This window comes from Anoplopoma fimbria, chromosome 19 (genome assembly GCF_027596085.1).
Source record: "Anoplopoma fimbria isolate UVic2021 breed Golden Eagle Sablefish chromosome 19, Afim_UVic_2022, whole genome shotgun sequence".
In the NCBI taxonomy this organism is placed as follows: domain Eukaryota; kingdom Metazoa; phylum Chordata; class Actinopteri; order Perciformes; family Anoplopomatidae; genus Anoplopoma; species Anoplopoma fimbria.
In genome coordinates this window covers 499667-527332 of record NC_072467.1, presented here as the reverse complement: position 1 = coordinate 527332, position 27666 = coordinate 499667, and the positions used below count along the sequence as shown (strand labels likewise).

Below are 27666 nucleotides of genomic sequence, written 5' to 3'. Positions count from 1 at the left end.
AGTGAGCCAGCTTCCGTTGACGCTCCAGAAACACGTTGAGCTCAGCTGTCAATCAAGCTGGCACAAACCCAGGTTGTTGATTGTACATGTTGTGTTTCTGTGTGACTGCAGAGAGAGGAGGACTCAGGCTGCGTGTTTAATCTTCCTGTCAGGAAGGAAGCAGAACCTGCAGACTGTGACTGAGTTAACACATTTATCTTTATCTGCTTCACTACTCCTTTGTTTTTGGAAATGAGAACGACATTCTTCCTGCTGCACGCCATCTCATGCTGCTTGTTGGTCAGTGCCACTCTTTCAAAAACTGATGCAAAGAAGTCGCACAAAGCTGAGGCTGAGGTGAGTTTCATTAATATGTTATAACTTCAGACTTGTACCTTCAGATGGGTGTGAGCTGAGTTATGCTGTCAGTTCAGGTCAAACAAGTCTTCCTCTGTCTGCCTGGCATGTTGCTGGAGCTGTGAGGCCACTATCCTCACTAAATCTAAATCATATGTCCAGTCATCATCTGTCACTGAAATCTGCTGTTTTCATTGGATCCCACTGTTCAGACATCTCTAGCTGAGCTGTCTGTGTTGGAGAGAGGCCTCGTTGTGTCAGATCCGCCCTGGAAAGACATAGTGAAGGAGGAAAAGAGACACTGGGCTCAGATCAAGAGAACCTTTCAAGGACCGGTGCTCGGATATGTCACCCCTGTAAGTCACCGACACGTTTGCTTTCCCCCTTGTTGCTGTTCAACATTTGACAACACAGCATTAAAGGGAAGGTTCAGATCATTTCAAGTCTGTTTTAATGCAACACTCACATGCTCGTATGTACATTGGAAGTGCTTTGTCCCTGTGGGTTTCTTTTTTATCTCTGACATCAATGTAAGAGATGACACAATCTACAGTCCATTACAGTTCAGCTGAAGCTAACATGGCTTCATGAGTCTCTCAGTCTGAGTTAGTCAAATGAAGTATCTCCCAGAGATAATCTTTTTATTGCAAAGCGTGCATTGTGTTTTATCAGACTGTGTTACTTTGCAAAGTTTCTACACTAGTAAAAGTAATTAAACTAAAAAGAGCTGACTGTGAAGGCCCGGGCACAACGTCAAGTTCTTTGAGACAAACTAAAAAGACTAACTTTGGTCGAGCCGAAACTAATAGTTGATCAATGGATTCACAGATAAATTAATTGGTAACTGCATTGATGATTTATTCATCATTTAACTTCCTTTCCTAGCACAAATGCCAAATATTTCCTATTGCCAGGTTCTCTACAATAAAGATTTAATGCCTTCATTTGTTTTTTTATGATGGTAAATTTAGCGTCTGTGAATGTTTTTTTTTTCTTCTATGTTCTGAGGTGATGAAGCTGAACAATGCAAATGATTTCAACTTCTGGCCCTTAACTTTAGAAGTAACCCTCTAACACTGCCTATGTATGAGGACGTTATCGCTTTACTGCGAGTGTAGAAAAGAAGAAAGATTGCAGTGACCGATAATTCTTTCAACATATAATTAGACATGTAGGTGTTGAATTAAAACAGTCTTGAAACTATCCTGTAATGTGAACCTATCGTTTGTGTGTACAGTAGGTTGTTTTGACTAAATATCTCTTAATAATTACATGCCTTATCTTTCTCATCCTCCAGTGGAATTCCCACGGTTATGATGTTGCCAAAATATTTGGGGCCAAACTAACCTCATTGTGTCCAGTTTGGCTTCAGCTGCGCCGGCGGGGACCTGAAACCTTTGACGTTACAGGACTCCACGATCATGACCCAGGTACAGGACCCACATCCCTGACAGTCAAAAGGAAGTCGTTTTCTAGTGATTAATGTACATAAAGGTGTCTTTTTGTCTGTCCAGGCTGGGTCAAAGCTGTACGCAAGTCTAACAAAAAAATCAGGATGGGTGAGTAGATCTGTTAATGTGTGCATGTGCTTTCAGATGAGACTGTTGTTTGGTTATTCATTTTAGATGCTTCATTTTCTTTACCCTCAGTGCCTCGGCTGTTATTTGACGGCTGGTCTTACCAGGACTACATGAGTGTGCTGGGGAGTGAAGATGAAATCGAAGAGCTGGGGAGTGAGCTGGTGGATGTCGCAAAGGTAATTAAGTGTTATGTTTAGCTTTCACTCCCTTGACAACAGTGTTTGTCCTGCGTCTGACTAATGAAGCTGTGGCCTTGCAGACTGAAGGGTTCGATGGTTTCACGTTGGAGTTGTGGAGCCAGCTGGGAGGTAACAAAAGAAAGTGAGTTTTTCTGCTGACACATCTGTATCTGACCATCATATTAATTTGTCTGAGGGGATGACGCAAATACTAATAATCAAATATGTAAAATCTTTTCTGTGTACAGGGAGCTGGTCCATTTGGTGAAACACATATGTGAGGCTTTGAAGGCAAAAAGATTAGACTGCATTCTGGTCATCCCACCTGCTGTGACGAGGTGAATGAAATGAGTTTGCTCTCAGCGCCTATAAAAGCTAAACATTTTTAAAGGTATACTTAAATTGGTGCTGACTTTCCTTCGCCTTCTTTTCTTTTCCATAACTATCAGTGAAGGGCAGCCGGGTATGTTTGGCAGGGAGGAGTTTGAGGAGTTGGCCCCTGTAGTTGATGGATTCAGCCTCATGACATACGACTACTCCAGTGGTGCCAGGTGAGCGTCACAGACAAGTGATGTCCACAGATTCATTGTGGCAGAAATGGAAATGTTTCGGGTAGTGACATGAATAGAGTAACTGAGAGAGAAAAGACTATGCACAGCATTAATGCAGGCAATGTTCTGAGTTATCTGGCTTTTAATTATAATTTTTTTCCTAATAGACCGGGCCCGAGCTCCCCCCTGCCCTGGGTGAGAGACTGTGTTCTCCAGCTTGCTCCCGACACTCACTGGAGGCAAAAGATCCTGCTTGGACTCAATTTGTATGGCCTTGATTTTGCGGGTCAGGGAACAGAGCCAATCCTGGGAGGAAGGTAAGATAGTACTGTGACTACTGCTGGAATACTTTATGTACATTTTAGCAATTACATCATAATATGTTTCAAACTGGTCTAGCATTGTGGTAAACTTTGTCGGACTCACGGTGGATGTTTTTCAAAAAATTATCTAAAACGATTGAAGAGATATCCTCTTTTGTTTTCGCTTCCTTCTTCCTCCTTGACAAAACCTGGTGCCTACATTACCCATAATGCAATGGGAACCGCTGACAGATCAGTTGTAGAGTTGTGTGTGTTATGCAAATAGCAGCTTCACATCAACCAGTGATGTGGAGCATGCAACAAAGGTCTGGTGAACTTCTTCTAACTCCACACCCCCAGATGTTAAAGTCTGAAAAATCTGTGCAGTTCCCATTTAAAGCCCCTGTAAGCAAATTTGAGTTTGACAAGTACAATAGCAAGAAGCCACGATATCATAGTAAAAGGCTGAATAAAAAGAAAAGGTCCTTGAACATGGTCTTAAATTTCTCTCTGATTTCCTGAAGGTACATTGAGATTTTGCGAGAAAACAGGCCAAAACTTCTCTGGGACGAATATTCTGCAGAGCATCATTTCAGCTACAAGAGGTACTGATTTAATTACACTTAAAGTCAACAAATTATGGCTTAAATCTTAAATTTCTCACAGCATCTTTTAACAATATCTGTGACATTCATTTCAGGAGCAATGCAGTTAAGCATGTGGTGTACTATCCGTCATTGAAGGTAAGTCTTTAGCACATTTTAAGATCATTGAAGAATATCTTCCTTTCACTTTATCAACCAAAAGGGTTTTCATTGTGTTTACTGCTACATGGGGAGATTAACATTTTTTTTTTTTACTATTTTTCAGTCCATCTACCTGAGGATCTCTTTAGCTAACGAACTGGGAACAGGAATTTCCTTATGGGAATTAGGACAAGGACTGGACTATTTCTATGATCTCCTATGAGAGTTGGACTTGATAGTGAATAATGTGGACTTTGGACCAGCAGCACATGGATTTTACTCTCTCTTTTTTTTTAACACGGAGCACCAAAAATTCAGGAGCCGTATGCAGGTATTATTTTCGTTTTACAGGTTAGGCTTACATGACCTCTGAAACCAGCCGTGGACAGGATTCAGTTAATACTCAACTTGTTTGAGGTTCATGAAAGTGTTGCGAAATCTTCTCTACATGAACAAATCCCGGATTTGTTGACTCAAACGATACTAGCAGCAGACACAAGGTACTTCAGAATGTTTTATTCCTCATCATTGATGATACACTGGAAAACAATTAAACTTGTACAGTTTAGTCAAAGTTCAGTGATTTGTCTCCCTTCAACAACAGAGGGTGCATGATCATCAATATGTAGAACGTTTGAAATCGGGTTATATTCTTCTCTTGTTCACATACCAGACATCAGCAGCCTCTTTTCAGTCTAAATCCAGAACCATCTGCTGGTTTTTCTCTCCATTGCCCACAAACATGTCTGCTCTTTTATGCAGCTCTGCTTGCTGTCAAGAGGCATCCTTCTCTGGCTTTGAACATCCTCAAAACTGTATCTGCTTTTGTATTTTCGAATCATGGCATTTGATTGTGTGGCATTTATTGTGTTTATAAGAACAGCATTGAGAAGTAATAAAGTTGTATTTACAGTGTTGCCAAACATCTGTTTTGACCCAGCAGCTTCCATTATTTGTCTGAGATGAACGTTTGTTTATTTACATGAATATAAATGTGGAACAACTAAGCAGTTGAATTTGAGTGCTCCTGATGTTAACCATTCCTGTTTTTATTTGGCACCAGAGAGCAGGATTAGATTATTTACAACAAGTGAGGTTGACTGCATATTCTGGCCGGTTATTAGGTGTCTGTCTATTACTACATGCACAGCATCTTCTTGACTGGCTGAAAAACAAAAAAGAGATACACATTAGCGGATTTTTAGAAACGCTGATTTTGTATTTACCAATTGATTGTCTGTGCTCTGCAGGTTTAGCTCACCTGTGTATGATCCACCATTGTCTTTCACAAAGTCTTCCACGACCAAGGGCAGGTTGGCAAAGTCAGGCCTCCGCACCAGTTCAAACACTGATGGCTTTCAGCAGAAACAGTTACTGTTATTACAAACATTAACATATAAGGATATTTGGGTACAATGTTTATTTGATGAAGAACTAACCCCTGTTAAGCTGTAGCCATTGAAGATCCACTTCTGTCCCTCAGTGGAACAGCACAGAGCCGACACTCCTTGTCCCACTGCACAAACAGGCTCTGCATACAGAGACACAAACAAATCTCTACACCGGACACATTGTTTACACACTGACGTCTTTAAAAAAAATAAAAAAAAATAGCCTCACACTTACTTTGGTGAGAAATGAAGTGTGTGAGAATGCGGTGCAGTGAGCCGCTGTGTGCCAGGTCGTTCGGCGCTCCGGGACAGTCCGGGATGAGCAGCACCTGGTATCGAGCACCTGGAGAGGGTCATCATGACACGACTGAGCAGAATCCAACCAACAGCACACATTAAAAAACTGCAAAAAATGACCAGGAAATAAATATCCTCACCATCTATGGATTCAAGTTTGGCTGGTGTTGCGTAGGGTTTCAGGTTGAAGTCCTGCACCCATCTAGCAGTGCTTTCATCAACTCCAACAAAGTCTATTGGCTTCCCCTGGAGTTAAAACAAACACTCTATGAGGCCAATCTCATCCCTCTGTTACTCTTTCATAACGCTGCCTATGCCAACATTAGGATAAAGACAAATCTAAGTGGTAGTTTTATTTACAGTACCAGTCAAAAGTGTGGACACACCTTCTCATTCAACTACTTTGAAGAATCTAAAATATAAAACATATTCTGGTTTGTTGAGCATTTGTTTGTTTACCACATAATTCCATATGTGTTCCTTCATAGTTTGAATGTCTTCAATATTAATCTACAATGTAGAAATAAAAATAAAATAAAGAAAAACCATTGAATGAGAAGGTGTGTCCAAACTTTTGACTGGTACTGTACATTACAGCAGTATTTATAGATCACGGTGTTAGTAAAGGGTGTAACTGTTGTGGTAAAGTGTGGGATGCTGGGTTAACACATGAACCTTTCAAACACTGTATAAATCCTTTTTGCTGTGTATTTGTCAGTCTTACCCCGGGAGTGGCTGTCTGGAGATTAAACACTGAGGTGCACAGGCTGAAGGACTGCTGGAAAGACGCTGCTGACACCCCTGAAGACACAACACCAGCCAGTTAAACGTCATGTATATATATAGAATGCTTCTATATATATACAGAAGCAGTTAAACGTCATATACAGAAGCAGTTAAACGTATATATATATATACATATATAGAATGCTTCTATATGCTTCTATAAATACAGAAGCAGTCTATATATATATATATATATATATATATATATAGAAGCAGTCTATATATATATATATATATATATAGAAGCAGTCTATATATATATATATATATATAGACTGCTTCTATATATATATATATATATATATATATATATAGACTGCTTCTATATATATATATATATATAGACTGCTCTATATATATATATATATATATAGCATATATATATATATATATATATATATATATAGACTGCTTCTATATATATATATATATATATATATATATATATATATATAGACTGCTTCTATATGCTTCTGTATATACAGAAGCAGTCTATGTGATGACGTCATATACATATATAGAATGCTTCTATATATATATATATATATATATATATATATATATATATATATATATATATATAGTATATATATGACGTCATATACATATATACAGTCTATATATGACGTCATATACATATACATATAGTCTATATGATGACGTCACGTCGACGGACCCACCTTGAGGAGACGCGCTGGCGACGATCAGACACGTTGGTTTTGCAGACATTTTGTTTATTTTCTTTAGTTTGTCTGGTTTGATGAATAAGAAGGTAAATGTGGCGGAAATCATTCAAGAGGAACCTGCGATGCGGAAGTAGTCAGCTGACAACAACATCCGGGGAAAGATTTCAGAATAAAAGTTCACTGTCACAGAAATACGACACCAGAAGTCAGTGGGAAAATAGATGCATGTTTTATTTGCATTTTTAGCAAAAAATACATATTTATTTTTATATACAGTACCAGTCAAAAGTTTGGACACACCTTCTCATTCAATGGTTTTAATTTATTTTATTTTTTCTACATTGTAGATTAATATTGAAGACATCCAAACTATGAAGGAACACATATGGAATTATGTGGTAAACAAACAAATGCTCAACAAACCAGAATATGTTTTATATTTTAGATTCTTCAAAGTAGTTGAATGAGAAGGTGTGTCCACACTTTTGACTGCTACTGTATTCATTATTTAATTACATTTTGGTTACTGTGATACATAAAAAAAAAAAAGATAAACAACAAAAACCATCACTTATTGCAAACGATGCAAATGTAGCCACAGCATTGATATATTTCTCTGCTCTGTAACATGTGTGTTTGGATTAAAAGTTCATCCAAGCATCATAACCTTAATATAAAAGGGACGATATTTAAAGCATGCAATGCTCTTTTGCAGAAAAAGAACATTGCTGCTCAGCATCAATGCAGCATCTCTAGTGTGTGTATTTAAAAAAACATCATGTCATCATTTTAAGTTACCAGCTTCACAGCATCCAGAACTCTATGAATAACTGGGCTACTAAAATACCTACCAAATGTTTTATAATTCATGATGTGACACATTTTGCGATATTAAAAAAAAGTATTGAATCAGTATGGATCTTCTTTCAAATTTTGATAAAGGCAGCAAGTAAACATCATCCCCACAAGCTGAAATAAAAAAAGACACAATGAACTTGTTAGTTCCACACTGCACATAAAAACAGTTATTATGCATTTTGTACAACATTAACAGAGATGTTGGTATCAACTTATACTATACTCAGTGGTTAGTGCTTTACCTGTAGAAATGCAATCCCAAGGCCCACTGCACCGATAATATACAACTGACTCAGGATGAACTCCTCTAATTTCATAATGCAGCCTCCCTGGGAGCATGAGAGAGGAAATAAATTAAGATACTGATATATTTAAACATCTATCCACAACCAAACAGACATGTCTCCCTACCTCCACCTTGTAGATGTTGGAGGGATGGTCCCTGCGCCCGCAGAGGTTGCTGGGAGTTTTACAGCAGCTATCAGGAACAAGCCGCTCATTCTCTGCTGACTGTATCCACACACAGTCTCTCCAGTCGGTGGAGTTATGACTGCCACAACACTTAAACTGAGAGGAAGACAGTGCAGAGAGGAACAAAAGAAAATAATTGATGTGACAATGGTGTTTACCACTGAATTGTATTCACATGCAGGCTACAGGGGCCAAACTGTCATTCCAAATATAACATGATCTGATCAAACTGACACTTGACACTCAAGTAATGTAAGTAGTATTACTTTTTATCAGTCTGGCAGTTAACTCAGCTGTGATTTAAACATGTAGTATCACTTCCAAACCTCCTGCTGAAGTTTATCCACAGCCTCTGTGACGCTCTCCTCCCCCGGCTGCTGGTATTTCTGCTGCATTGTCACCTTCAGATTCTGTCTGAGCTCTTCGTCCAGCTGTGAGACAGAAAGCGGCACTTAAGTGGTTACTCAGGAGAAAATCTGTTATCTGTTAATCTCCTCCCATCAATAAAAATAGCCCCTGGTCAAGTTTCTTTCCCCCCTTGTAACATTCCTCTGTACCTGTGCATGCCCTCACATAACTCATAAGATATATATAAGTATAGCTCCTCTGACCCACCTCCCTGCTCTTCAAAATCATTTTACAAGTAAAGATTGACTGACAAAGTGCAATCAAGCCATTCATATCAACCTGTTAGAGAGACAGTTTGATATCAAATGGAAACAGGTGGCAGCAGATTACCTGATAGCAGAAAGGGAAACACTGGAGCAAGAAAAGGGGGGAAGAAAGAGAGGTGTGAGAAGGATGGATAACAGGATAAATGAAGAACATGCACAGAAAGGCATGCAGAGAATAATTTACAACAGAGATTTCATGGCTGGTAAAAAAAAAGATTTAAATAGAAATACTGGTAAACAAGGGATGGTGTTTGACATCACATTACGGGGTTGTGGAATGACAAAAATACACATTAAGTACATACAGGAAAAAAAAGGGAGTGTCAGATTTGAAGTTGCTGCAGTGAAATTGAAAATAGATTGTAGGAAGAGTACAAAAAAAAATCAGCTTTCAATCACACGCAGTAAAATAATTTACAACAAAATATAGATATAAAAAATGATATTGTATTGGACTAATATCTGTCACTATCCTCAAATATTTACAGACACACATTAACAGAATGTGAAGCAATTCACCTCTTGGTAGGTAATGTAAGCCAGCAAACCAGCAATGATTTCCAGCAGGAAGATAAAGAGCAACAAGACCAAATACTGTCGTGGCGGGACATGAAATAAAAAGAACACATGTGAATAAACTGAGGGTGAAAAATATTAATCCTGCATTTTTCAAACGTTTTATTAGTATATTTCTGAGCTAAAATATGAAATGATTTTAGATATGATAGAAGCATTGAAAATCACTGTGCATGACAAAAAAACAACAAAATAAGATGGTTACTCAAGAGGATAACAAGGATTAAACTGTGGTAAAAGAAGTTACTCATTAAAAAGGTTGCGTTAAATATTTGAAATAAACTCAACGTCACAGAGTTGTGCAGTTTTGCCTCTGTATTAAATCCTCTCACTTGCGTCTGGCTCTCTAGCACACTCTTCAGTCCAGATGCTTGTGATGCCCTTCATTCCTCGAGCATGAGCCGCACTCTAAATCTAAACTCTTAAAGACACACTCTGCATGGCTTCGTCTGTTATATTTGACAGTCATGCCCGTCTGACATACTGTGCTGCACTGAACGCAGGCAGACGAGACAGAAGGTCACGAAGGATTAACTTACAAGACCAGGTTGTGTGTGTATAAACAGGATCTGAAAGGTGGCATTACTTGGTTTCTCATGCCACCTTAATTGAATGTGGTTAATGCTTTAGTGGAGTGAAACAAACATTTCTCTGTCACATGGCAGTGTTTTGTGTCTGATCCATCCTACCACAATCAAAAGACTCCTCATCTCCTTCAGAGTGGCACAGCATCCGATGATCCCGGTCACTATCACAATGACCCCGGCAGCAATCAGGATATAAGCTGAGACCGAGTAGAAGCTGGAGTTCAATAAACTGATGTAGTCGCTCTTTTCCATCAGAGTCCACACTCCCACTGCCAGCACAGCCCCTCCTGCCAGCTGAAAGAACGCACTGTTATCAGCTCAACTCAAACCAGATGTTCATATCAAGAATGCACCACATTATTTTTTTGCAGGCTCCTAAAATGTGCAAGTGATGCAAACAAGACAACGCCTTACTGTTCCACTTTAAGCCTCATGAGACATTCTTGCATCCGAGTGCATACTTGGTTGTACAAGATGGTTAAAGCATAACTGATTAAAACCTTAAGTTAATACAATTAAAGTTAAGAAAGTGAAAATTTTAATTTGAAAGTTCTGATATGTAGAAATATTGTAGGAGTATCTGATGTAACTTTTTGTGCACTGCAGTAACAAAATATACTGTAAATTAAGTCTATAGAAACTGTATGACACATAATATTACATATTTCTTTCATAGAATATACATAAGGAATAAGTTGTTTGTCCAACCATGAGAAACAGTAGAAATAGTGCAAGCTGTGAAGTGATTCCATGTTGTAAATCTCTGTGGCAAAGAAAAAGTTTAACGAGAGAGTAAAGTTAATTATTACTACTAATGTTAGTAATACTTATCACAGTAGTCAGTAGAGCTCTGAGCAGAGAAACCGCTGTCCTAAATACAGATACAATGTACCAATACTTAACTTACCCAAAAAAGAATATTAAAGAGAAAAAGTAGATATTTCAGACAAATTGTCCCACAGCTGAGTGGTTTTTCACCCTGAGCTTCCATTCTGAAATAAAAAAAATGTACATGTAAGTGAACTGAATGTTTGTGTACAAACAGGGGGAGCTTTAGCAAAATTAAATATTTCTGGAGAAGATTAGACACCACAGCTGAATCCCCACCTATAGAGAATGAACACAAGATGCTCAAAGAGCAGGGAATACCCTCAAACACGGATTTCATACTATAGTGAAGATTACGATCATACAATTTACCATCTTTATACTCTCATGATGGCGTGCTAAATTCTGTTAGTGCTCTATCTGATTGAGACTTGTCCATAGCGTTAGGAATTTCCTCTTTCAGTCTGCTTTAATTCCACGTTTGGTGTGAAAAGGTCATTTACTGGATGGAGTTCTAACACACAACTACGGCATACATGTCATTTTCTGACATGTTTTTAAAGTTTTATATTTCTTAGCTTTGAGTGACAATAAACAGTGACCAATAATGAAATGTGGTGCATTTTAAACTTTCAAACAGGTGATTTAACAGAGCATGGAAAGAGCTAAAAGATTAACCAAATGTGTTGTTGGGAAAACATACTCAAGAACTTGTGTCACATGTCATCCAGCAGTCAGAAAAACATGTCCCTTATCCCAGTAACTTAACCTGATCTTTTTACATGCAAGTGATATACTGTTGACTTTTAACTCCCTACATTATGACTTTAAAGTCTATGTCTGTTTTTATCCTAACCTGAACTGAACTTTCCTCTGATTCTATTTTAAGAAACATTGGGACACTGAGCATCATGAGAGATGGTGGTTTTAGGGGTCAGTGAACACCCATTTTATACATAAAAAAACCAAATGAAGAAAGAGTTAAGAGTCAATAACTACAAAACATTAAGCAATTTAACTCATGAAAAATGTATGGCTTTTTTCCAGCCATGAGACCAAATACTGCCTGTGTAAATGTGATTGTCCAGAGTTATTTTTAACTCATTGTGTCATGGAAAAACTGCTCTCCCCTTCCGCTGACACTGAAATACTCCTACCTGATTTTAGACGGTGGGCCCCGAAGGATGTAGATTATCGGTGTAATGTCTTCCCAGATCCCACCAACCCCAGTGTCAATGTGCTGCTGTCTTTGAAGGTTAACTGCGACAGCGTTAGTTCTCAGTTGACACTCAGACCAGAGCCTCCTACTCAAGCGTCTGAGTGTCTGTCCTCTTTTGGCACAACAGCAAGCTCACCCCTCTGCGAGCTATATCGAGTGCGTGGCTGCCCCCGAGTGGTTTCTCACACATATGAGCTCTAAAACTATAATACAGCTTTTAAGATGTTGTTCAAAGAATAAAAAAAAAAAAAGACGATGACAACAAAAGGTGTTATCAAAAATGTGTTTTATTTGATGGATTACAAACATACATAACAACATAAGCAAACATTTTGAATTTGTTCCTAGAGAAATGCTGCTGTTTGTGTCTTGATGAAATGATTTACGTGACCTTTGGACTTGGGCCTGGGAGCTTATAGTTAAAAGTCTTTTCAAAAGCCTTTCATCCTCTGTTTATGTGCAGCAGCCTCTTTTGGCGATGCCCTGAGTCAGTAAAAGTGCATCTTCACATTGTCGATCATCCTGGGAGACTAACATCCTGAAAGGAAGAAAAGTATTGAATCATTGCGCAGCAGAAGCCACAACATTTGTCGTTTACACCAATAATCCTGCAGCCGGGCTTCATCTCAGGTTTAATGTTTAAAATAATACGAGTTTATCAGGTACATCCCTTTTATATCCATGACAGTAGACTAATGCTGAGACAATAAGTCGATAAATGAATTGTGAAAAAACATTTTCAGATTTGAGCTTCTCAATTGTAATGATGCTACTTCTCTATGTTTTATATCACTTTAAACTGAATATCCTTCATATTTTTTTAGTGCTTGTCAGAAAACATAAGCTACCTGAAGACTGAGGCTCTGGAAAAACAGATTTTATGGACTTTACAAATAATCGATTAGTCAAAGATCAGCAGATTATTCAATAACTGCTTCCCTTTTTAGACACACTTCTTCTTATAACGCAATACAATTCAAAAGCATCACAAACTACAACCCTAAAAAATGTCTATAAAGTTGAATCCAAACATCTCAAATCACTATAACATTAATGAAGGTACAATTTTCTACAACTGCTGTATTAGACTCCAAACCTATAAACTGGTTACTGAGTGTATTTTGGCTACAGTGACAAATTGTGCCGACAAAATGCCATCTAGTTTGAAGGATCCAGATGATGTGTTTGACATATATAGTCATTTCATTTCATAATTTGAAACCATACCCAGCAAGATGAGTCATCAGCTCCTCCACATTACATCCAGTTTTGGCACTGCATTCGTAAAACAAAGCTTGGTGCTCCTGTATAAACCAGGAAGTAAAAAAACAAACATTTCATTTAAGGACATAGTGAGTAAATCACTGTGGAAAGTAGTTTGAATATTCAAATGTGCCTCACATCTGCTAGTCTCTGCCCTTCCCCTGTTTTCACTTCTCTGCTGTCTTCCAGGTCCAGCTTGTTCGCCAGCAGCATCAGAACCGCATCTTCACACATCTTTTCCTGTGACAGAACCTTTGATTAGTGTTGAAAACTGAAGCAAAGAAGGTGAGAAAAGCTATTATACTATTCACACAGACATCAGACAAAAAATAATCTTGAAAATAAAAATCTAAATTAAGATTAATCAATCAGTTAGCGTTAGTGTCTATAGATTACTGGATCGTCAATCAGCTGCATGTGAATTCAAATTCTGACAAATGGTTTTGCACGTTGTTTTCCATCCATTACATCAGCTCCACCTGGTCACCTTCACAGAGTCCATCCATGATCTCACAGCAGTGAGGGAGGAGGATTGAGTTATGTCATACATTGCAAGGATACCATCAGCCTTGCGGTAGTACTGCTCGGTGATGCTGCGAAACCTGAACAGGAATAAGAAAAGGAATAAGAAAATTACACCTAAAAAAAAGGTGGCAAGCAAAAAGATCCTGCAGCTCAGATCAGACGGTATAATTTTAAATATTAAAAAGCCACAAATGCACACGGCTGGTAAGCATGTGAATAAACTGTGATACGTCTGACCTCTCCTGTCCTGCAGTATCCCACAGCTGCAGGGTGATGATGGTGGAGCCCAGAGTTAAAGTCTTCATCTGGAAATCGATACCTAGAGAGCAGCAGAGACCAATGCTGTCATAATTTACTTATATATATATATTTATATATACTGAGGAGCATGTTAATCATTGTGAAAGAGTGATAATAAGAGAAGAGCTCACCGACAGTAGCGTTCATTTTACTGTAGAAGTTTCCTGTGCAGTAGTGCTGGATGAAGGAGCTCTTACCAACGCCTGAGTTACCCAGGAATACCACCTTGAACACTCGCTGAGGACTCACAATTGTTGTCTAAAATTCAGGTAAAGTGACCAAATTTAATATAATGACATCAGAGTCATGTTCATGTTCTTTGCGTTTAAGGATGCACCTTCAATCTGTGCTCCGTCTTTGCTGTGCAGACTACAAAAGCCTCATAATATATATCTTCATTATTGAAAGTTCCTCAGCTGTTGCAACTGCATATTAAAATTAAAGAATTTGGGAATTAATGTATTTGTAAATTGAATATGTTCCCTACCTGAGTTTGTACCTGTTCAACATTTTCACCACTGACTCTACATGAAGGTTGGTGTCTCTTTGATGAGTTTGTGATCTCTGTGTCTTTGTCCTGCTCCAACTCATCAGATGAGCTCAGCTGTCTTCAGAATTAATGAATACACAGACAAATTAGTTGCTTCCTCTGGCAAACTGCCTTGCATTAATGCAAAAAAAGGATTAATGTTATATCAGATGCTGTAAGTCATACAAACCTTTTCAGTAGCTTGTCTTGCAGTAAGTAGTTACCTATAATTGACCCTTTCTTCTGCAAACGCTTTGTGACATTTGGATTCTACAAGGTTTTTGTGGGAAGTGAGGCAGAAAAAATGAGTAGCATTAAGATGTTAATAATAACCGTTTAATATACTATAAATATATGGACATGATGACAAGTTTCGAGGGACCTTAACTGTATTCTTTATAGAAATACAAATTGCTTCACAAGGTGAAATGAAAAATGTTAAAAAGGCAAAAATCTTGTCCAATAGTGACATTTATTCTGCTACAAAGTAGTTAAATATCACAACCATTTATCAGCAATATCCTCGTTTGATTATAAATGATATGGCAAGACAAAATGTACAAGAAATAATCAACAGGTGTTTACCGTGCAACGGTCAATGCGGTTTCTTGAAAGACTATTTGGTATTCTTTGTATATTACTTGTTCAGAAACTTTGATCAAGAGAGATTATTGTTAGTGCAAATAAAAAAACATAGCCAATAATAAAGCATAACACAATGCTTTATTGGTTTGGTATATACTGACACTCTTTAGTTCATAAATAGTGCTTTCTACAAGTGTCATTAATAAACATATAAAACAATCTTTTCTTTAAATTGGCACAGATAGAATAAATGTCTATTCAACAAAATATTTCACTTCACTGACTACTTCTACAAAACAAAACAGAAAAACATTGCTGACATCGCAAAATCCCAAACGGGGTCAATGACCACACGATCAATCTATAACCAAACAATAACAGCTGCCCATATAAATAATCATTGTCCACAGGAAGGAGTAAAGTGTGAAGCCATTCCAAGACTTAGCTTAGGTTGGATAAATCTGCTGTGTCCACGGGGTACAAAGGTCTTCACTGAGATAGTAAGTTAAAGGCAGAGGAGGAAGGACAGAGCGTACGTGACTAACCCTCTTCTGAGACTGTTGGGCATCCTTCTCATCTCGCAGCCTTTTGTTCATATCCCTAAAATAAAGAGAGATAATCATTTAGGACAAACATCACACTGGCTGATGTAAGGTGGTAGTGGTCGAATCAAAAAAAGGACAAGTACACACACTGGAATTACATTCATTGTTTTACAGACACCTATACATTTTTCAGGAATTTTTCTTTAAACTTCACAACAAATGAACTTGATTGAAACAGCAGTCGGCAGCTGTTTAGACGTACCTCAATAGCTCCAGCTGTCTAAAGAGACTGTCCTTCTCTTTCTGCATATTCCTTGACACCTTCATCACGTTTCTACAGTGAAGCACACAAACGGTTGTTAAAAATTGCTCTTTATTCTTCTTATCGTCCACAAATCCCAGGAAAAGACTAAAACCAACAATAAATTGATTCTTCAAAGTGCTGCCTATGTAACCAAAGCCTGATATAATCAATATGCGCCGTAAACTATTAAAATACATAAATGAGCCAAATGGTTGTTTTTATTATATGTTAAGCACTCTTAACTGCCTGTGTATGATATGGTGCTATCCAAACACATTGGAATTGAATTGAATTTTCAAGATATAAGTCTTCAGTAGGGACAAAAGTGGCTTGATCTTAGTGCCACAGACATGGTAGCAAAGTCTTGAAATTGTTGAGAGATAGACTTAAACATTGTTGGTTTTGTCATTTAATGGGATTCATGATGCCAGCCCTTCCCATAACTCCTGGTATGCTTGCAAATAAAATCAGACCAGCTGGCAGGGACGTAGGAGTCATTTTCTTGTTTAACTCTGGTTCCTGTGCGTTTAGCCCCTCACCTCTGTCTGGCCACTTGTTCCTGGGCAGCGCTGACCTGCAGCAGGCTGAGCTGACCCAGAGCGGCCTGCAGCTGCTCTCTGCTGCGCTCCACCTGCTCCTGTAGCTGGATGTTGAGGCTCTGCAGCTGCTGGTTCTGCTCCTTGATGTTTGCCTGTTCACAGCTTAGCTGCCGGATTCTGATTTCCAGCTTAGGACAAAGACAGGTCCTGTTGATTCATCCACGTAACTAAAAGTATTCAGAAATACGCTCAAACAGCAGGACTATTTGAATGTATACCTCTCTCTGTTTGGTCTGTGTATTCTCCAACTCTTGCTCACGCATCTTCAGCTCCTCCTCGAGTTGTCGTCCTCTCTGCTTCTGTCCAATAAGGTCCTTGATTTCACAATAAATGTATTAAAAGATATTACGATGATAACATTTGTTAAATGGCACAAAGGTTGGACAAAATGGCACAAGTATGTACCTCAGCCAGCCGTTTCTCTCTTTCCTCTCTGATTTGGTTTTCCATTTCTTCATATATGGATCGAACAACCTCATCGTGTTCAGTCTCCCGTCTGAAACACACAAGAATGACATTTGAATGATTTCAGAAAACTCAACACTTGAATAGGGCACAATGAGTTGTTCCATATGCAGAGGCCAGCGGGAGGAAGCAGTGACCTGCGTAGAGCTTGTTCCAGACTGTCTCTCTCTCTGATGGAGTCCTGTAATTGCGACACTGCGTGGATCATGACGCTGTCCAGGACACTCAGCAGCTCTGGTCTGTCCCTCTGGAGTTCACACCACAGAGAAGAGAGCTCCTGCTGACTGACACACAACACACAACTATTAAAGAGACGGAGGACATCGAACCTAAACAGCACAGAATCATTCACTCACATCACAAAAAGTTTTTAATAACAAACTGTTAATATACAGTATCTTTTTTTTACTTGGTTCCTGTTAAAGTTATCCAGCTCAAAAGATTTGCATTGTTTGCTTAATAAGCTAATAGTTTGCATTTTTGTTTAAGAGAGAAGAAAAATAAAATAGCTACAATATAAAACATATGGGATTGTATATGAAAAGTTGTATCAAAGTGGCCAATAATTATGCTAAAATAAAGAAAACTGTTTAATATTTGCATATGGAACTGCCAGGAAAATGTACTGTTACCGTAACTGCGGATATTTCCCAAGAAATGTTATAGTTGTCATTTTAACAACAGCGCATTGTAGAGAAAATGCATCATGTAGTGTTTATTCATTTATTTAAGATCGCTTCCTTACCTATTCATCCATTTAAAACTTGCCTTACACATCCACCTCACTATCCTTCAGCTTCTAGTAAAAATGCAAATATTTCTAGATAACATGTGAAACCTAAAGCAAACGTGCTATAGTAGTATTTATACCATCTTAACACCCCTTGTGCTAACATTTTGAGTCTAATACAACAGTCCTGCAATGAATCCTGCCTTCGGGAACGGTTATAATGTTGTGTTTTTAGGGAGATTTCGATTTAATTTTATGGTAACATCTGAGGCCACCTGTTATAGACTGCATCAGCTTTAGCTAGTCGTGCCTAACAAACTGGTTAATGAGTGTAGATATTTCTCATGGGGAAATATTTAGTGTACAGTCTGATGGGAATGAATTTATGTCTCCTTACTCCTTGAAGAGTTTGTCCGCTCCCAGCTCCATCAGTATGTTTACAAATCTAACAGCAGGGGGTTCCTGGGAGCAGTCCACCTGGTCCGTATCCTCGTCTGATTCATTATGACTTGGCTCAGTCAAGTCCTCCAGCCCCACTAACTCACCTGCACCACAGATACAGAGAGGCACATAGGGTTTGGTTTATACAGCGGCTTTCCTCATAGAGGCCATAGTGAATTGTGGTTTCCAAAACACAACACTTACCGAGTCCTGTGTTGAACTCGACAGGAGTAAGGAATCCATTGCTCTCTCGGTCCAGACTCTCAAACACCGTCTCCAGCTGTTCAGGAGACAGCGGCAACTCCAGCTGCAGCCTCTGAACAGAAGAAGATGGAAAGTTCAAGACTCTACAATCAGCCTAAATGTTTTTTTATTCTACCACGTCAGCTGCTCACCTGCATATCCAACTTTGTGATGAAGCCTTTCCCCTCTTTGTCACACAGCACAAACAGCTCCTTGGCCTTGCCCATGGTCTTTGCCTGCGGGCTTCCTGGCACTGCCTCTCTGGCTCTGGGTGAAGCCAGAGGACTAAAAGCACCCCGGCCCGGCCTGGGGCTCCCCGGTGGAAGGCCTCGCAGTCTGGGGCTCACTGGTGCTGCCTCACCACTGCCTTGACCCACCAGCACTTCACCATCATTCAGCCACTTAGACATTACTGCACACAGGCAAACAACTATGGGTGGGGAGTGGGCGTATATTTTCTTAGGTATTATGTACTTGTTGGAGCTCTTAGTTTGTCATTTGGCATTGAATGCTTAACTTTATCTGTCTGGGACTCATGAGAAGTAGAGCTGAACCGTGAACAGAACAAATAATCTGCAACTATTTTGATAAGCGATTAATTCAGAATTGTTCAGACATAAATAGTCAAAAAATAAATACCAATCATTCTGTGGTTAAAACTTCTCAAATGAGATTGTTTCCTGATTTTCTTTGTCAGATATCATAGTGAACTAAATATCTTTGAATTTTGGACTTTTGGTAGAATCTAGGAGGCTATGGTGGACATTTCCCCCTATTTATGACATTTCATAGACTAAACTAATTGAAAGAGTGATAATGACAACTCTTTCAATTACATAACATTATTAGTCCTAATGACAGTGTGTCAGTATTTAGACAGTGTTGTCTATTTCTGGATACCACCAGTCTGAGACATTCACTTTTACTTTCTTGATGAACCATTAGGAACTGAAAGACCTTTTTGGATCTTGTCTCTTAGTGCTAGAAGATATTGTGAGAAGCTGGCCCTACAGTCCTCCCTTGTCAAACATGAGGTGCAGAACAACTACGCTGTGACCGTACACATTATCTACAGCTGCTGTGATCAGGTGGCTGACACGGCAACACTCAATAAGATTTTAAAACTGTCTGAGGTAACCAATATGATGGCATGTTATTTAACATTTTTATACAAAATGTAAATATTCCGAGGCACGGTAGAACAGGAATGCTTAGCTTTAGCTGCACAATCATTTGCCCCAAGTGTTTACTTAGAGGAGGGCTTAGTAGAGCCTGACTGAGCACCAGGATGTGCAGGAAAAAACAGGATGATATCATGTGAGAAGAGTTTCTGTGTACTCGAAGGGGAGGAGAGGAGATGCAAATAAAACATTTGCAGTTGTTTGCATTGTCAGAAATCCCACAATTGCAAACAAATTTTTACTCTTAAAGACTACAGGGAAAGTATGGCTCGGTTTCTCCATTAAACATCATTAAACTGTGATTTATGACAGATACCAGCAGCACACGTTATCAGTTTCTATTGCACAGGGAGACCATATCAGCATAAATCATCAAATGTTTTAATGTAATTAGAATTAGAAACACAGATATTTCTGGAGGTTTCAGACCCTATCTCTCCTCCATAGCTCTCTGGTCTTGCAATCTATGATCATAAAACCAAAACCTTAAAAAGAAATGATACTAATGACAGATAGTAAAAGCTTCTTGTCGATGATCTATGAAGGCATCTTTATATCATGAGAGATATGGTGGAATCCCAGATAAGAGTCTGTTAACATTACATGTTGAGGATCTTTTGTCATTTAGCCAACAGCCTCGCCAAAGGTCAAATAAACTTACACACCTATCACATATTCAACACGGTGTGTGTGAAGCAAGCTGAGTCCACATTCAGGGGAAGTGAATTCACACAGTGTAAAACTGTCACTCAAACTTACACTGCACTTCACAGAAAGAATACACTTAATAACCACAATCAGTCATATTTTAATAACATATGAGCTTGAAAACACTCCGATAATAACAGCAGGTTAAACAGACAGTGTGTTTGTGGAAATGCAGATAAGAGTTTGTGACTGTACCAAAACTTCAGCCTTCAGCTCAGAATGAACACTGCGGCCAACCCAAGAGAATCAAGTAATGTAAGCATTATTAAAGAAGAAAACACACAAACCCTTCAGTCCTGAATGCATCTCAGCGTATAAAGTGAACATAAACGTCCATATGACTTACATTATTTGTATTTCATATCAATTCATCGAAGTTGTAGAAGCTTGAAGCACTCACCCTCAGTGCACTGGAGGCAGGTGTCCACTACCTTTGATCAGCTCGCAGTGCTTCAGTCGTGTGCTGCTGCCGCTGGCCGCTAGGGGGCAGTAAGCGTGTCATGTGATGAAGCTTTACCGTAATGTCTGATGTAGCCCTCAAACATTACGGTAACAGCCCCCCCAAATAACATGTTCACTAGTTGTTTTCACATGCACGCAGCACTTTTAGTCACGTTGAGGAAATAATACAGTGATTGCCAGAAACACAACAGCTAAATATACCTTTAACTCCATATATTCTTTTTTAGGAATATTCATATTCACCTATACGTCTGGTATTACGGTAATAAGCAGCGTTACCATGGAATTCACGGAAACACATCCTGCAGAGAAGCCAGTGTGTCTCTGGAGCTGTAAGCCAACACAAGCAGACAATGTAGCAATGTAGAGGTTCTTTGTTTCTTTATCTCTCTGGTAAGTACATGTAATGTGGTGTTTGTGAAGCTCACACACCAGTGAGCTCTGCAGAGTCGATGCTGTGATGTTTACTGAGCACACGTGTTTCTTAGAGTGATTTGTTGTGGAGATGAGGTTGCTAGACAGTCAGGAGTAACTCTACCATCTACAGGATCATCTGCAGTAACATTAGGCAACCAGGTGGAAGGAAAGAAACAACAAAGAGATGACGTCAACGTAAGAGGTGTTGCTGAGATGAATCTGTAATCCCAGATTTGACCTTTCCTTGCTTGCCTGTGTAACAGTCTTGAGTATTTTAGGTGTACTGCTAGTTTAGCACTCATCCGCAGAGATGACACACAATGTTTTACCTTCTACTCCACACAACAGCTTCTCTGTTTAACAGCTTCTCTGTTCTTCCTCACAGGACATGCAGCAGACAAGAAGACTCTCTACATAACAAAAGGACAAGATCTCAAACATCTAATCTTGTATCTTGGACTGGACAACAAGAAAACATGTTTCTAAACCCAACCTGGAGTGAAGAAAGCAAAGAGCAATAGAACATTTAAGGGGAAAGTCACCAGTTTCTTACTATGCGGATGGACACGTTGTGAAGTCAGCCTGCCTACTCTGCCTACTGCTTCTTTACTTAAGTATGTAGGGGCTGAATCCAGACCAAATAGACTTGTCTCACCATCAAGTACCTGTGTTGAGCAAGTGTGAAGAAAAGCAACCAGAAGCAAGGAGGTGAACAGACGGTGAAGTGTGGTGGTTTGCAGCATCAGCCCCTGAAGATGCTGCAGGCTGGTAACTACTCACTGGTGCTGCTGGTCCAGCTGACACTGTTGGCCTACGACCTCTTCGTCAACTCCTTCAGTGAACTCCTGAGGGGAGCGCCTGTCATCCAACTTGTGCTTTTCATGTAAGTCGTTGAACTACATCGAGTCGACTTTGTCCAAGTCGTTATCATTCATTAATATTGAACACTCTGTAAACATCTTCTTACATGTGCAGGCTGTCTTTTCTTCACTTCATTATTTATAACATAGTTGATACTATGTATTATATATGGCTTGAATCTTTTTATAATTAGTTGTGGCTTTTATTTGAGAGATTGACAAATCTCAAATAAAAGCCACAACTGTACTGAAATAACAGTTATTTATGATTAATAAACTAATCCCCCAATTCAATAAAAAAAAAACTGCCAACCAGGCATTTAGAAAAATTCATATACTCACTAACAATTTTACTTTACTAAGACAGTCTTTGCACTTGTTTGTGGTTTACCAGCCTTGAGGCTATACATTGAAATGGATTTGCTTTTCTACTCTTTCAGTAACTGGTAATCTCTTAACTCCTTTACTGCACTTTGTTTAATGCGTCTGCAGGTCTGATGTCTTTAATATATTAATTATAGCCCAACCATTTATATCCCATTAACTGTGTCCTTACAGAATGTCTAAGTCAGTGAATGAAGCCTTGTAATAACTAGAGCAAATTTGTGTGAGTTGTCAGTAACCATACAGGGACTAAATGCATTAATTGTAAATAGAAGACCTTTTTTATAAACCTGGTAACATAAAAGTCTTGCACAATATCCTTCTCTCTGACAAGGTCACATGATTATTTTTTTTATGCGTTGTTCACACACTGCTCAACCCATCAGAAACCACTATTACAAATAAACCAGTACCCTTTGTGTCTACAGCATCCAGGACGTTGCCATCTTGTTCAACGTGATCATCATCCTGCTGATGATGTTCAACACCTACGTGTTCCAGGTCGGCCTGTTGTCGCTGCTCCTGGAGAGGTTCAGGGCTCTGCTGATATTATCCGCTCTTTACCTGACGCTCAGCATCTGCTTCCACTGCTGGGTGTTGGTAAGCTGCGTCACACCAACACCTGCATGTCAAAACGGTCTCATTTTTACATCTAAGTGAAATATTGATAACCAATCTAACTATCTAACTAATCTTATATCAGAGAAATTCGATCCATACAAACTATAACTGACAAGTATAATCTTTTTCCTAGAACCTTAGATGGTTCGAGTCAAACAGTTTCGTTTGGACAGATGGTCTTCAAGCCCTGTTTGTTTTCCAGAGAACAGGTAATTGGTGGATTAATTCCATGAGGTGCATTTACCATCGCAACTAATCTATTTTATGTAGTCAGTGAGTAACTGTACTTCTTTCTGTTAACAGCGGCAGTGATGTATTACTACTTGTACAAACGAACAGCAGAGTATATGGGAGACCCGAGGCTGTATGAGGACTCTCTGTGGCTTCGAGACGCCTTTGCCAAAGCTTGTCAGTGAAAAAGAGTCTTTGAGAGAGACAGAAGGATCTGTGGAGAAAGGCTCTTCTGACATTGTAACATCATCATCAGCTATTCTGAATTTTGGACTATTTTCACGTTTAAAAAAAACAAGCTACGGATGAAGCAACGTCTCAACCAGTTTGTGTTTACTGGCTTTTCGTTGCCAATCAAGCAATTGGTTAAATGGTTTACAGTGGCAGGTAAGCCAACCGTGGTAGTATTGCATTAAGCAGGATTGTGTCTGTTAATCTATGTGGCCTTTGTTAATCAATTTGAATTACAGACAAAATGCAAAACATTGGAAGAATGTTAGGAGTTGCTAATGTACCATTTGTAAAACAACATGTAGTAATACTTTTGTAGGAATAGTTCCCCCGCAAAGGAGGAAACATGTTGATTTATTATGCCTTATGTAAATTTAGTATGCTGTTTACATGGTAAATGTTTTTTTAATAAGCCATTTTCATGTGAATACAGTTGTCTTTTAGGGGCGATCTTTGAATAGTGTTTCCGCTGTTTTTATTAAATAATCCTTCTCTAATCCCGGCGTAATCCTTCATCACTTGGATAGTCTGTATTATCCCGCAGACGAGGTGAAACAGACTGCTCTATTTTTAACACAAAGATTAATCAGGGATTTGGGTTTTAGGCGCCACTTGTGAAACACACCAAAAAATAGTCTTCAGTGAGTAAAAATAACCTAATCTCAACAACAGGTCAAGTTCCAGTGAACTTCAGGTCTCATCTCAATAATATTGTTTATCAACATTTTATACAATTGTTCAAATCTATGTGATCCATGGATTATTACAATTGTTTCAGATATCATGTTGAACACAGACAAGACACTAAACGTTTAACAAATCCCCTTTACTTGTGAAAAGAAAACCAGAGTCCATAAGATACCAAAATGTCAGTGCAGTCCAATTAAATCGAGTCCATGTTGTGTCTGTGATGTTCTTCGTTCCGATGGAATGTGTTGTGTTGTTTTAAGTCAGTCACATGATACTGCAGGAAACAAGAGGAAACAAAGTTAACCACTACATAATGGTTTCAGTGATTACAAATAACAACTAAACCTAAATAAGACTTTAAATGTACCTTTATACATAGATGCCAACCCAGAGTAGTAAGAACAGCACGCCAAAGCCCATGAAAAGGGAAGCCACCAGGGAGATCAGCAGCTCTTTGTAGACGTCCCTGGTGTATTTTGTTGATGTCACCTCGTAGCTGATGAGAAGTTAAGGGCCAGCTCATAAAAAAAGTACAACCGACAGTCAAGTACTGAGCCAATTCTAATGCCACCTGCTGTGTGGCTTATTCTGATAGTAGTAATAATATCATTGTCCATTATGTTAGCGTATCATATGTATCCTGTATTCTTTAATGACATTTACATTAAAACACTGTTGAAAAAGACAGTGTTAATTGAATGAGATGAACAATTTGTGAAAAATCAAACATCTTCAATTCAAACATGGGGCTTCTCTACACCAGTTTTTACTGACATAACCAATAAAAACAAACATTTTACAGCATCTGAAAAAATTACAAACTTTGTTTAAATCTCTGGCTTAGTACCAATTGTGCCTTTTATTGTTCTTTAGTTTACCTTTGCTAACTTTGTTTTGATCAGTGATTGTGACTTAAATATGTTTAATATATGTGCATCAGCATGTACTGCATTATGATGTAAAAGTTTAGTCTCAATCCCTTATCTAGAAATCACTTTGAGAGAAAATTAACTTTGCAGTGTTAATTGAGAAAACAATTGAATGTGGTGAATATTTCTTCAACAATTTGTACATTATTTGCAACAACTTTATATGAAAATACGACTGCGAGTGAAAACACTTAATAACCCCCTAATTTACAGGAAAGACTGCGTGGACACCCCAAGTTCAAGAGGCCAAAGCTGAAGCAGGAAGTTACCCTTTAAATTAACACGTTTGGATGCCTTTCCTTAACGGGTCTGTAAATCCCTAGTAATGTCAAAGGAGGTTCCCTGTAAAGAGACATGTCATTTGGCACTAAGTATCTGTTAAATAGAGACAAGCTTTAATATGTATTATTTTATAAATATTTATTTAAATTTGTTTTAATTCATTTCTGAACTAGCTTTACCAAACCTCCGCTGAAGATGCAGAAAAGTGCATTTGACTTTTCCCTAACAATTTTAATCATTCTGCCTGTGCATATCTCTTGCCTTAAATCTTTTTACTATCTCAGCTATTAATTAAGTGCTGTGTTATTGATAGCAATTGAAAAGTCTCAATTGTTTACTGCACTTATCCTATTCCTAGTAGTTTGTAGCACTTATTATATTCGTATTAGTCTGTTGCAATTATTGTTTTCGTAGTAATTTGCCTCTGCACTATACTTTTGCTCTGGTTTATGCTTTAAGATGCTTGTTTAAGAAAGGAGATGCACTGATGACTTCTGGTGACTAGTAGTTCTCTTGAATACCTATGTTGAATACACTTATTGTAAGTCTCTTTGGATAAAAGCGTCTGCTACATGACTGTAATGTAATGTAATGTAATGTATCATACCTGTTTAATGGTTAAAATGTCTTAAAACCTATTGCATGCTTTGCTTACAGCATGTATATGACCCTTAACTCCATCATGTATTCTGTATGACCCCCTTTCCCATAACGACGACAGACACAGTGCTATATCCTTGCGGTTCCCCGGACAAAGCTGGCTACCATGGGAGATGGTGCCTTCTCTTCACTGGGGCCACGCCTGTGGAATGAGCTCCCGGAGAAGATCAGGGCCTCAGACTCCATCACCGCCTTTAAATCAAGTCTTAAAACTCACCTGTTCCTCTCTGCCTTCCCCTGAGGTCTTGATAATTTGGATTGCTTGTGTTTGGGTGGTTGTTCGGTTTTAATAGATATTCTTAGATTTCATTATGATTAAATTAATTAATTAATTTAAATTTTTATTTTTTGTTTGTTTTTAGTGTTTTATTATTATATTTGATTATTGTGATTGTTCTACCCTGTGCAGCACCTTGAGATTTCTTTGTATTTTAAAGTGTGCTATATAAATAAAATCCATTATTATTATTATTATTATTATTATTATTATTGAAGGATACACGAAGAACCAGGCGGTGAAGAACATGCCGATGGCCAGCAGCACCACGGTGAGGTGGGGGAACACGGCCGGGTTCACCGGGCTGGTGTATCTGGTCATAGCCTCGAGTTCCTGCAGGAGTTTAGACACAACCAGGTTAGACAAGCTCACAGTTCATCACCGACATACAGCGTTTCATTCGTGTGTAAAACATGTGTATCTGTCTTAAACAGAACATCTTGTATCATGAAGCTAACGTTGCTCTGCTAGTCTGCAAACCACAGTCACATCCACATAACACGCTGGTTTTGCAGGTGAAGTTGTGAATAAGGTGTACAGATAACCGGTGTATCATTGTATGTTACGGTCTGAAGTTATACACAGGAAAGATATGAGCAAGTTTACCATTTTTGCAATGAAGCGGAGCTCCTCTGTCTTTGCTCCAAGATGATAAGGCCACGTACTGACTGTCACTTCCTGGTTCTTTCGTGACGTACAGGTCACATGGGTAATTCAGGCCAATCGCATCAAAGACATGTTACTTGTACCAATTCTAATAAAACCTTGATTATGTTCTTACCGTTTACAAACTATATACAGTACCAGTCAAAGGTTTGGACACACCTTCTCATTCAATGGTTTTCTTTATTTTTATTTTTTCTACATTGTAGATTAATATTGAAGACATCCAAACTATGAAGGAACACATATGGAATTATGTGGTAAACAAACAAATGCTCAACAAACCAGAATATGTTTTATATTTTAGATTCTTCAAAGTAGTTGAATGAGAAGGTGTGTCCAAACTTTTGACTGGTACTGTACACAAGTACATATTTGAGATACTTGTTCTTAATTAGTTTTAAGTATTTCCACAAAAATCTGCTTTTAAGAGGGAAATATTGATCTTTTTTTTTTTTTAAATACAGTACCAGT

General features: G+C 38.5%; 7 protein-coding genes across 9 annotated transcripts; 2 read left to right on the top strand and 5 right to left on the bottom strand.

Moving 5' to 3' along the window:
• Positions 1-33: 33 nt before the first annotated feature.
• Positions 34-3930, top strand: chid1 (chitinase domain containing 1). Its single transcript, XM_054619883.1, has 12 exons — positions 34-336; positions 549-692; positions 1634-1766; positions 1851-1895; positions 1986-2092; positions 2176-2237; positions 2344-2433; positions 2545-2646; positions 2814-2963; positions 3473-3553; positions 3649-3691; positions 3819-3930. Exons 1-12 carry the CDS (start codon positions 232-234, stop codon positions 3915-3917), a joined length of 1161 nt encoding a protein of 386 aa, XP_054475858.1. The 5' UTR covers positions 34-231; the 3' UTR covers positions 3918-3930.
• Positions 3931-4743: 813 nt separating this feature from the next.
• Positions 4744-6987, bottom strand: gatd1 (glutamine amidotransferase class 1 domain containing 1). The gene is made up of 7 exons (XM_054619884.1): positions 6849-6987; positions 6107-6183; positions 5523-5628; positions 5321-5428; positions 5134-5225; positions 4956-5049; positions 4744-4859 (listed from the first exon to the last, which is right to left on the bottom strand). The coding sequence occupies exons 1-7, from the start codon at positions 6958-6960 to the stop codon at positions 4744-4746; spliced, it is 705 nt and encodes a 234-aa protein (XP_054475859.1). The 5' UTR covers positions 6961-6987.
• A 270-nt stretch (positions 6988-7257) lies between these two features.
• Positions 7258-12160, bottom strand: cd151 (CD151 molecule). The gene is made up of 8 exons (XM_054620401.1): positions 12006-12160; positions 10928-11012; positions 10123-10314; positions 9377-9451; positions 8510-8614; positions 8124-8279; positions 7955-8041; positions 7258-7823 (listed from the first exon to the last, which is right to left on the bottom strand). Exons 2-8 carry the CDS (start codon positions 11009-11011, stop codon positions 7764-7766), a joined length of 759 nt encoding a protein of 252 aa, XP_054476376.1. The 5' UTR covers position 11012; positions 12006-12160; the 3' UTR covers positions 7258-7763.
• A 258-nt stretch (positions 12161-12418) lies between these two features.
• LOC129108824 (EF-hand calcium-binding domain-containing protein 4B-like) lies at positions 12419-14935 on the bottom strand. Its single transcript, XM_054620742.1, has 8 exons — positions 14875-14935; positions 14643-14763; positions 14287-14413; positions 14093-14174; positions 13818-13932; positions 13469-13570; positions 13295-13371; positions 12419-12605 (listed from the first exon to the last, which is right to left on the bottom strand). Exons 3-8 carry the CDS (start codon positions 14300-14302, stop codon positions 12521-12523), a joined length of 477 nt encoding a protein of 158 aa, XP_054476717.1. The 5' UTR covers positions 14303-14413; positions 14643-14763; positions 14875-14935; the 3' UTR covers positions 12419-12520.
• A 123-nt stretch (positions 14936-15058) lies between these two features.
• On the bottom strand, positions 15059-20951 carry LOC129108594 (EF-hand calcium-binding domain-containing protein 4A-like). 3 transcript variants are annotated; one of them, XM_054620463.1, is made up of 10 exons: positions 20886-20951; positions 18749-19008; positions 18558-18669; positions 18310-18457; positions 17320-17466; positions 17123-17213; positions 16936-17031; positions 16658-16845; positions 16077-16148; positions 15059-15869 (listed from the first exon to the last, which is right to left on the bottom strand). In XM_054620463.1, exons 2-10 carry the CDS (start codon positions 19004-19006, stop codon positions 15716-15718), a joined length of 1266 nt encoding a protein of 421 aa, XP_054476438.1. In that variant the 5' UTR covers positions 19007-19008; positions 20886-20951; the 3' UTR covers positions 15059-15715. The 3 variants fall into 3 exon arrangements, with proteins under 3 accessions (XP_054476438.1, XP_054476439.1, XP_054476440.1); XM_054620464.1 differs by having other exon boundaries at positions 20832-20929; XM_054620465.1 differs by lacking the exon at positions 20886-20951 and having other exon boundaries at positions 18749-19904.
• Positions 20952-21228: 277 nt separating this feature from the next.
• Positions 21229-24393, top strand: tmem138 (transmembrane protein 138). The gene is made up of 5 exons (XM_054619903.1): positions 21229-21340; positions 21750-22247; positions 23037-23208; positions 23363-23438; positions 23533-24393. The coding sequence occupies exons 2-5, from the start codon at positions 22120-22122 to the stop codon at positions 23643-23645; spliced, it is 489 nt and encodes a 162-aa protein (XP_054475878.1). The 5' UTR covers positions 21229-21340; positions 21750-22119; the 3' UTR covers positions 23646-24393.
• Positions 24394-24496: 103 nt separating this feature from the next.
• On the bottom strand, positions 24497-27226 carry tmem258 (transmembrane protein 258). The gene is made up of 4 exons (XM_054619904.1): positions 27136-27226; positions 26753-26862; positions 24749-24877; positions 24497-24655 (listed from the first exon to the last, which is right to left on the bottom strand). Exons 1-3 carry the CDS (start codon positions 27136-27138, stop codon positions 24751-24753), a joined length of 240 nt encoding a protein of 79 aa, XP_054475879.1. The 5' UTR covers positions 27139-27226; the 3' UTR covers positions 24497-24655; positions 24749-24750.
• Positions 27227-27666: the final 440 nt, after the last annotated feature.